Below are 10,581 nucleotides of genomic sequence, written 5' to 3' on the forward strand. Positions count from 1 at the left end.
TGACCAAAAAAAAAATCACTTTTAATCCCTGTTGCAAGGAAGGAAACAAACAAAACCAAATAAGTTGATTCTTATAAAATTTATTAGTTTTATGCAAATAATATACAAGGACATTAAACAAAGAATTTGTACATCTTATCAAGAACATTTTCGGAGTTGTAAATATCAGAAATTTGCCACTTTACATTAAAATAATATTTTGGACTTGCAGTCAGCCAAAAAACAGTTACATTGTCACAGTCCAATAAAAAATTTTAAGAAAAAAAAATATTGACAGTAACTTACAATTTCGTGAACTAGATAAGCTTATGTTTTTGACGAGAATTGGAAGACATTCAAATTCAGCATCTTCACAATAAACGCTATTCGGCTTTTCCCCCACAAAATCCTTATAATCCTGTAGGGAATTCCTTGGGTGATGTTTTTTTTTCATATTTAAGCAAAAGATGAAGATTTTTTATTCAAAAACTTGGCCAATGCAATGTCATCAGCACTGTACTTTGGACATCTTGACAAAACATTTTGTGTGAAAAAAACGTTACAACTTTCAATGGTGAAACATCTGTCACTGGAAATTACAATAACATAAAGGTATTAAACACCCCCATTCACATCACATATTTGTTACAGAAAAGGAATAACATAGAAAGGATTTTATTCACCATATTATACATGGCTGGAAAACATTAAAATATTGGAATGTAAAGCTGTAATTAAAAAGAATTGCACTCTTTGTGAGTGAATACAGATTTCTTTTTGAGTAACTAATGCAGAAAAAAGAATGACTGTACAAAGTTTAAATGTTATAATATCAGTTACTGCATCCGCATCAATTGACTACAAATAATTGATTCTCGCAAGAAATGTTGACATTTGATAATGATAAAAACTGAAGAAAAAAAATCCAGAAAATAACTAGATTGTAATAATCTATTTCTACACATGATCATTTTATTTTTGTGCGGTAAACTGACTCAGTAGAAAGTGGTCTTGCAATCGCTGGATTACCATTGGTGTTGGTTCTGGTCAAAAAATGTATCAATTTATTATCCTTTTAAGAAGGAAAGTTATCTAAGTTTTCAATTCTGTTGAGATTCTGCAAATGCTCGAAAAATGGTTTTTAACATAAGACAAAAATACTTGAAGACCAACGGTAAGCTGTTTGGGATGGAGAGGCAAAATAGAGACATCTCCCAAACACCACACATAGCTGTAAGAATTGAGAAATGATATCATTGACTTCTGAACCTTCATTTTAGGTGAAGTTATTTTCAAATTGTTTTGTCTTTTTAATTGTTTTCTGTTCCTGATCCCTCCTCCGGTGTATCAAATTCATCCTCTTCTTCTTCCTCGTCTTCGTCCGTCTTCTTTGCTGTTTCCTCCCCCGTCGTCGTATCTTGGACGTCTGTTTCATCCCCTTGAAGCTCTTGGTCGTCCTCCTGATGTTGCTCTGGAGATGTCTCAGCCTCGACTCGGACAGGCTCATCTGCAAATGAGGAGAGATGATAGTCGTAAACTGAAAGAAGTGAGTTCTCAAACATTGTCAGAAAAGGAGCAATGCAATTGCAAAATATACGGCATGAGACAATTCCATAATAAGCAATGAAAATGCACATTACAGGCAGAGTAGACTATTTGCAGCTATCCAAAAAGTATCTGACAAGATATTGTTGGAAAGGTTACTTGGTTTAAAGATAGTAATGGCACTAAACTCCCTGTGAAATTATTCTTTCTGGCATGCTGTCATTTTGAAGAGAACAATAAAAGGTCATTTCCAGAGCGACACATTTTTGGAAGTTTCAGATAGTAGTTGGTTTGTAATGCAGCGAATTCAGGAAAGGGTGCATGCAAACTTTCCCACGACGCACACACGTGCCCATGGTTGCTATTATTCATTGGTTCAAAGCATGACATTGCGTAGTTGCAATCGGTGGAGTGAGAATGCGTCCTGGATGCTTACTTCAGGCGCAATTAAAAACATGACTCCGCAACTTTTGAATTGAAATCGAGATCCTACAATATTGTATTGAGTTTAAACTTCATCAGGTTAGTTGTTAAGCACCCTTCCTCAGATTTTGAGCTCTTTTGTTGCTTCAGACGAAAAAAACCCGCACAAATAACAAATGATCTACCCTACCTTTAAACATAATGGGCTTGAACAGAAACATTCAGAGCAGTGTTTTTATCAGGACTTTTTCCAGACCTTTTTTTGAGAAATCTATTTCTCAAACCTGAAATTGAATAAAAAGTCATAACTGTTTTCCTTGTTGCCTGCAAAATGCAACATGATTTCAGTTTGCCGACGTCTACAAATGGACGTTGACTTTTCCCGCGATGCACTGCAGGCAAAGCACGATTTGTGCCACCAGGGCAGCAGCATTTCTGTATCTGAATGACTCGTTTCAAAAACTCAGCTGGAATAAATAAACAGAATAATGAACCTGTTTTTGAGTTGTCTTGACTCGGTGTCTCGTCTCCCACTTTTTCATCTCTCTCGCTTTCTTCGTCAATCACGTCCATAATCTCAACCTCATCATCATCATCATCATCATCATCATCATCATCATCATCATCATCCCCGTCGTCAATGTCTGCCTCCTCCCCATCCTTGGTTGCCGTGTCGTCGCTAGGTGGGGCACCTAGGAAGTCGTCCAGTGCCTCCTGATCCTGGTCGTCGACGGCAATCTCAAAATTCTCAATGGAGCTGGCGTCGGTGGATGATTGGGGCCCGTCAGATGACACTACACCTGAAATGGGTTAGGAGGGGAAAAAATGGATCTTTAGACCAAAATAACCTTTATGTACTCCAAAATAAATTAATGATATTACAACTAATTAATGAAATGTGATTGGGAGGTTATTGAAATGCAACTTTTGGCAGTTCGTCACAATATCTAGAAAAACGGCAGAGTGCACCACTTGCTTGAAATATCTAGGAAACTTTAACTAGCAATCAGGCCATGGCTAAAAGAATTGACCTATCACGGTAGAATCATGTCAAGGCAGCTTGTGAAATATCGGCCAATAAACATGATATACAAACGGACGTGGAACGCGCAACATCTGAGACAAACACAACTCAGCGTACACAAAATACATAGGGTTGTCTAAGGGGCGTGGCTAACTCGCAAACTTTGATAGGTCAATTGTACCAAAAAGCATTATTTTTTTATTAGCAAACATTTTCCCGGAAAATTAAGACTGTTTGTACCGAAGATCAAACTGATCTGGCAAAAAAAAAGTAAAATCCAGTTGAAGTTGATACATGAAGAATGCCAAATTTGTTCACTTTATAACTCGGAATTCGCAAACATTTAAATTTTTTTTTAACTAAACACTTCCAGTTTCATGGTAAAATATCCAGCCGTAACCTTCCGCTGTCAACTAAACATTGTATGGTTGAAAACATAACCCTCCACTCAACACCATTTTCCACTATTTTCTTACTACTAGCACTTACGTTGCATTTCCCCATGCACCTTGTAGTGCTGCATGTCAGCCACAAACACATCTTGAAACGCTTTCTGTCTCTCAATCTTGTCGGCTTTCTGTGATTCTTCCTTGAGACGTACGCTCAGATCATACTCCTCCTTCATTCGCACTAAAATGTCGAGGGTAAGAAAAAATATTGGCCATGTCCAAATCAGAAAAAAGTCACTATAATAAGTGAGTCTTGGTCCCAGACTAGATTTGCATTTTATTCCTCTAATACAGATGGTCCCTGGCAGGCATTGTCAAGGCACAATGGCATTTCTTGGGAAGTTTGGCAACACTACCCAGGAAATTCAATGAGATATGCAAGGAATTTCTGGGTTTTGTTTATACGTACCTCTCATTTGCCCTTCTTCTTTGCTAGAAAAGAAAGCAGAAACAAAATGAAATTACATACCTGGAGTATCCCACACACAAAAAACACTCCAAATTCCCCATTTTGTGAGACTAAACAAAAATTTTTTCAAATATTAAATCTCAGAGTGCCCTTCTGACACAACGTCCCTTTTCTGTAAGACGATTGGATTCATTTGTGTACCATAATGGAAAAAAGGGATTTAGTTTTCATGCTTTGAACTAATCTAAAGAAAAAACTGCTACACAACTGAAGGCCCATAGAGTACCGAAGTGCTCTGCGTATTCTGTTCCATAATCCACGCGCACAGCTTACGTGTGTGAAGACATCAGCATGCGAACCAGAGTGAACCAGAACAATGACAGCTGACGTCACACAACAGTACTCTATTGTGTCCAGTCGCTGAAATGTTGGGATACCAACCGAATACAATGCAACACTTACTGTTTTTGCTGCGTGTACCTATTCAGCTCTGCAGTCTGTGTGTGCTTGTCGCGGAGAAACTCACAGTGATCTATCAAGTCTTCATACCCCAGCATCATGGATTCTACCTCCTCAAACTCTGCTTCCAGTTTACCTGAAGAGTTTTTAAGAAGACAGTACCAACTGGAATTTTAGTAGCACTGAGTAAATCTTTTGTTGTGAGGGACTGTGAAGAAGATAATCCACTGTGCGTCAGTCGTTTGCAGCGCTATGAGCAATATATTTGATATTGTATATTGGAACCAGGGTGGCATGGGTGGCTTGTGCGTAAAGCGCTCGCCTCTCACCAAGGTGACCACGGTTCGAATCCTGGCCGCGGATCGCATGTGAGTAGAGTTGTGCATTGGTTCTCTCCTGTGCCACGAGGGTTTTTCTCCGGGCCCTCCGGTTTTCCTCCCTTCGGAAAAATCAAACACTTTCGATCTCAGGCTGTGCTCCGTGGTCATATATGGGTCAATGTGGCCGGCAGCCATAGGCGCCTTTACGTGCCAGCGGCCCGACCACGTTGTAGCCGCGTCCTTCGCAATTCAGCATACCAGTTGCGAGTAAGGATGATTAGCCTCCCAAATTATTATTATTATTATTATTAGAAATCGGGCCAATGCAAAGTCAATGCAAAGTCAATCACAAGTCAATCACAAGTCAATCACAAGTCATCACAAGTCATCACAAGTCCATCACAAGTCATCACAAGTCCAGCAAAAGTCATCACCAGTCATCACAAGTCATCACAAGTCCATCACAAGTCAATCACAAGTCAATCTCAAGTCTATCACAAGTCATTGCAAGTCAATCACAAGTCATCACAAGTCAACCACAAGTCAATCACAAGTCATCTAGAATTTTAATCTGTAACACCTCCCGGTCTACGTACAAACCAACTTTCAACCCAATCGGACATGTAGTTCTGTAAATACAGGCCTTCAAAATATCATGCCTACGAAATGTGCATCTTTACTGTAACGTCACGTGACACATGACGACGTCATGATGACATCATTCTTCGGCACACATCTGCAGGTTCTGGGCCCAATTTCACGGCGCTGCTTAACAGTTAGCAGAAAAGTTGTGTTTAGCATAGCAGAAAAATTTGCTAACCTTAAACACTATTTCACGGCGTGTGCGTGCTAACGGTCGCGCGTGCATGGAGATTTCTATTGTTACGTCACTAAGTTAAGCAAATTTTTCCTCTGAAGTAAGTGTGCCTTTTGCTGTGCTTATGCTTACGGTCTCCATGAAATAGACGGAGGCACTGTTAGCAGAAAATTGTGTGCTTAGCAGTGCCGTGAAATTGGGCCCTGGTCTATGTGTATGCCAAGTATGAAGGCAATCAGATTGATGTCAGTGCCCGAAGTGCGGGGCACGATGAAAACGTGTACAAATGCTATGGACAAAGGGCTGGGGGGAAAAAAATATTCTTTAGAAAAACAAAGGCTGATAGTTGCCGAAACAGCCAATAAAAAGAAGTTCATTTGTGACTTGCTTACCAATGGCTGCTGTAAGAAACTGGATGTTTTCCACGAAGCGTGGGAGGTCGACCAACTGCTTCTGCAACTGAACTAAGGGTTCTGCCCGACGCTCATAATTCAGAAACACCTCCTGTACGTTTCTGTCCACAACCTGAAAAAAAAAGTAAAATGTAAAACATTCTCATTGGTAAGTTGCAAGCACTGCTTGTTTTTGCTCATATTGAATGCAAACGTTAACTGGAAAGCATAGTTTACTTGACTGAAACATAGATTGACATACCATGCCCTTTTCCGCTGCAGCTTCTATTTCTTTATGCAGCTCACTCCACATCTGCTGAAATCTGTTGACAAAAGAAAAACAAAGTGAACAGAAGTCAAAATATACTATACAAGTAAGGGCAAAATTTAAGTGACAATCCGTGACCATGCCCCGACATACATACGTGGGGCGCACTAGTGATTGCCTTTCCATGGAGTACACCAATGGTAACAATGTAATTTGAGTGACCAAAATTCCTACCCTGGGGCATGAAAAACGTGACTAAATCCCGACATCAGACCTGGGGCAGTGCAGGGGGGGGGGGATTTGATAGCCGCATATAAATTGCTCCGTTTCGTCTGAAGTAGGATCAGGGAACCAGACTTGGTTTTGCCAGCATCTATGAACACAAAACTTTTAACGGGTCAGTTCTACAGTATTGGCTGCAAAATACTCAACCCCCCCCCATCCATCCATTTCTGAAAAAAATTACAGCAAAAGTAAATGTTGTATATTACCTTTAAACATAACATGAAATTTTATAACTGAGCCAGTTACAAACTTTAATCTTACCGATCCAAAAGTTCTGCGCCAGCATCGTTGTTGCTCTGTGCAGGACTTTGGGGACTAGGAAGGATTGAAAAAAAAACCCTGATTGGAGCCAAACTTTCTTCTTTTTGTAGAATTCTCCAGTGAATATTTACAATGTCTTACAATGTTGTCCAGGTGCTAATAAGTTGACTTCCTCCACCGTTACGGACAAGATCCCCCTAGTCTTAACTTTGTATATAAAGCCACTGATTCCACGAAAAGAAAATACTGGTGGACGGAGAAACTACTAAAATGAAGAGACAACTGGAGGCAGTATAGCTTAATATCTTCCCTCATACTGCTGGAGGTCTTCACCAGAACAGTTCTTCCCTCCTTCGTACAATTTATCACAGTTCAGGCCCAAAACAAAACCAAACAGATTTCTTCTTTTTTTCCCGTTTCTTGTTCTTGTTGCTGTTCCTTGAGTCACATTTGGTCTTGTGGTTGGAGAATTTCAAAATAAAATGTAGGATTGGCAGACGACGGACAAACGGTGAGATACTCACATGTCTTGCCTCGATGCTGCTGTCTCTTCTCTGCTTGTTTGATGAAAACATTGAGAAAAAAAAGTGTCACTCAGAATGAAATGTTTTAAATAAATCATTCCCCTATTCTTGGACTTGCAGTTAACATTCAAGACCGATAAAAATGGATTATTAATTAAGCGCTGTTCAAAGAAATTTAAGGGTGAAAAAATACATGAATGTGCATTTAAAGCCTTTATTTACTCGGGTCATTATCAGTGTCCAGACTCCAAACTGGACTTAAACATAATGTTTAATACAGGCCAAGCACATGTTTATTCCAATTCATAAATGCGTTTTTGGTCAAACAGTCAAAACAAGTAAAATATTACAAGTTATCAACGATTTTGAACGTTCAACAAGTTTACTTCATGTTTTTTTAAACACCCCTCTAGCTGTGTTATGGTATGTGCCTCTCGCGAGTAGTCGTAAACAACTCCTTATATGGAGATTGGCGCGCGAGTTGCTGGTACTGCGCGATGTGTAGAATGCAGCTTTTTGTGCTGGTGTAGCGTGAATTTAGGACCTCGAAATACAGACTCATTGGTAGTATTGCGCATGCCTAAGTGAGGATTGTGAACGGTCAACCAATAAAAGGGTAAAAGGGACTGGATTTCACAGGAGTCCAAATTTCATGTGACACTGAAAAAGTGTTTAAGACCAGCCAGCCGGTGTTTTATCAACCGTTTAAGACCAGCCACGTGACCGGCTCTCGACCAATAGGAATGGGTAAACTGTCTAAGTTATTTATGATTTCATTTTTATAATCTGTAATCTTCAACTGATATTGGGTTACTCGGACAAAAGTGCAATTGTTAAAATACTGTATAGTACAATGGGTCTAATCCTCCAAAATCTCCCACTATGCAGGACGCCGACTGAATCTTTCCTTCTCGATCCTGGGCTCTACCTTCCTCAATCCAACAAAATCCTCAGAAAGCTCCTGGAGGATGTTAAGGTATCTGGGACACTAGGATTAACGAGATCTCTCCAGGACTCTCTTATTACACATAATCTCATCATCAAATGCTTCACACTGATCATTTACCTGCGAGATCGCTTGACTTCTTTTGCTTTTGTGCTAAGAGTCTTCAGTCTGAAAAAAAAATTAAAATAATAATTCACCAGCTGGCTGAAAAATATACAATCCAATTAATTAACACTATATAGATATACCCCCTTGATTTTACAAATTTGTCAGGAAATGGAAAAAATTCCGTACTGGCTCACCACTTTTTTCAATTAATTTTCAAGCGCCAAAAGTTGAATCCTTTATGGTTATTCCCTCCACTTTCCCTCCTCTACTCTCACCCTCTCCTTTCCTTTATTCCTATTTATTAATCAGTCACTTACTTCATCGAGATTCAAACCTAGGACTCTTGCTTGAAACACGAGACTTCTAACCGCTAGGTTGGCACGATCGCTGTTGCAATGATCAATCTTTGGACGTATTTAAGGTATCCATTGAAATAAACTAAATATCATGGGAAAATAAATATTCATAATGACGTACTGCACTATCATTGGCCAGCTCATGCGTTGTCATGGTTGTCGATGTCATGCCTATAACGTACCGCTGTCTTCCAGACACTTCAATCAGTTTTGACCGGCTGCTTCAACTTAGTTCTGCACGACGTGTGCGTCCAAAATGTGATCTAAAAACACATTTTGCCTAATTTTGTTTCGCGTTTCCAGAGCTTCCTGGATTCCTCTTGGGTGAAATCACAAGGTGGGGTGAAAATTGGCGGCAGGTAAAGTGGTGAGCCAGTATGGAATTTTTCCCCAGGAAATTAACCCTCCTGCTATCTAAACAGCCACAGACAGTCAAAATGTCCATCCACTTCCCCTGCTATACTTTTAACACAGGCTAGTCACCAGCAGTTAGATCATTATGTCAAGCAAGCACTGTGACTAGTCAAACTCAGTCAACAGACCATGAACAGACAAAGCAGGCAAGTTGTGGACACAGCTGGCTTATCAATTGCCCACAGCCAAAGCAAAGCTGTGTCGATTTACATAAGCAGTCACGGCCAGTCAATCCTCAGCTTTATGTAGGCTGTGAATTCTTAACTGTTGAAAGCAGTAACTTGATTGATTTTGACTGAAAGTACTACTTGGCAAAGAGCGTATGTTTGAATAGGAGGGTTGAAATAAAAATGACCCTTGAACATGATTTTTATTAGCAGAGTAAGGCAGTGTCGGGAAATAACTGATTCTGGCTGGGAAAAAATCAACTTATAATCCACTGGTCTTGAAGCTTAAGAAATCTACTAGATCAAAAATATTTTACTTTGTTCAAAATACTATTAAATTAACATAAAAATGGCCCCATGTTGCATTTTGGCATAAGTACGACCACAGAAAAACAAAGAAACCTCACCCTGTGGACAAGTCTTGCTGGACATGATGCAACCGTTCCCTGAACTGGTCAAACATGGCCGTGGGTCAGTGGGTCAGTTTCCCCAGGCTGGTGAATGGAGATCAGCCGCAACCAACAGACACCGAATACAACCTGTGCACATAGATTAACCATAGTAACATTATATAACCACAGTAACCTCAGCATTGTTTTAGAAAAATTCACAAGCTCAGTATTTTGTGTGAACTTGTATTACTTTTCATCAGGAAAGGGGCGGGGTTTCCCCCTCGCCAAATTTCTCCCTCAACTTTAATTTAAGTAAGACTAAGAGGAAGATTCCTTTAGGATTTAAAAGACAGTATAGGTACGAAGAGTAAAACTTATTCAAGTTTGCAATAAATAATGCTAATACATAATTACAAAGCAACACAGGTAAGTAAAATGAGGCTTTTCTTACGGAGATCTATTGATCTCGCAAACATCAAACCCGAGATAAGTGCTACCAGTGTATTATTGTTACCAGTCCATTGTTGAGGTACACGGCTTTTTGGTCCAAAGAACACAAGGAGCCAGACTTATCAGACACAAGAGGGCGCACTCGAGAGTTTTGCTCAGTGGCCAATTCATCATGCGTTTATAATTTGCTTCACCACAGAGCTGCTTAAGCACAACTTTCGTTTAAGCCCCCCAACAACTTTGCTTAGTATGATCAGGTTACCGGCAGGCACGGTTGGGGGGGGGGGGGGGGGGGGGGGGGGGGGGGGGGGGGGGGGGGGGGGTGGGGAATGCTGGGGAGGGGGCGAATTTAGCGAATGTTAGAAGGTGACGTCACATGCGAACGACGGTCAACCCCAACCCAACCCCCCCCCCCCCCCCCCCCCCAAAAAAAAACGCTATATGAGCCGCCGGTTCGGTACTAGTCTGTGTATGGTCTATTACATTTTGAGCAGATTCGCTGATTAATTATGCAAAACAACCGCATCTTGACCTCTACATTTTGACCAATCAGAGGGCGCTTTCTATGGGGTCTCGGTCATTCACCAGTTGTC

At 40.3% G+C, this 10,581-nt stretch overlaps 1 protein-coding gene across 5 annotated transcripts; it reads right to left on the reverse strand.

Moving 5' to 3' along the window:
- Window positions 1-64: 64 nt before the first annotated feature.
- Window positions 65-10,124, reverse strand: LOC119737498 (dysbindin-like). Of its 5 annotated transcripts, none has more exons than XM_038211908.1 (12): window positions 10,053-10,124; window positions 9,554-9,685; window positions 8,222-8,269; window positions 7,156-7,185; window positions 6,632-6,685; window positions 6,080-6,140; window positions 5,818-5,950; window positions 4,292-4,424; window positions 3,830-3,852; window positions 3,461-3,601; window positions 2,442-2,747; window positions 65-1,492 (listed from the first exon to the last, which is right to left on the reverse strand). In XM_038211908.1, exons 2-12 carry the CDS (start codon window positions 9,607-9,609, stop codon window positions 1,290-1,292), a joined length of 1,188 nt encoding a protein of 395 aa, XP_038067836.1. In that variant the 5' UTR covers window positions 9,610-9,685; window positions 10,053-10,124; the 3' UTR covers window positions 65-1,289. The 5 variants fall into 5 exon arrangements, with proteins under 5 accessions (XP_038067836.1, XP_038067834.1, XP_038067837.1 ...); XM_038211906.1 differs by having other exon boundaries at window positions 9,990-10,100; XM_038211909.1 differs by having other exon boundaries at window positions 10,036-10,054.
- Between the last annotated feature and the right edge of the window lie 457 nt (window positions 10,125-10,581).

The sequence above is a fragment of the Patiria miniata genome, unplaced genomic scaffold, assembly GCF_015706575.1.
Source record: "Patiria miniata isolate m_02_andy unplaced genomic scaffold, ASM1570657v1 HiC_scaffold_3, whole genome shotgun sequence".
Taxonomy (NCBI): Eukaryota; Metazoa; Echinodermata; class Asteroidea; order Valvatida; family Asterinidae; genus Patiria; species Patiria miniata.

Bases quoted from the DNA above. Each gene is read 5' to 3' on its own strand.
- LOC119737498 (XM_038211908.1), bottom strand. From the start codon at position 9,609: ATGTTTGACCAGTTCAGGGAACGGTTGCATCATGTCCAGCAAGACTTG. The intron at 5,951-6,079 runs GTATGTCAATCT...TTTTTTTTTCAG, and splicing joins CTGCAGCGGAAAAGGGCATG to GTTGTGGACAGAAACGTACA. The intron at 2,748-3,460 runs GTAAGTGCTAGT...AACCCATTTCAG, and splicing joins GGTGCATGGGGAAATGCAAC to GTGTAGTGTCATCTGACGGG.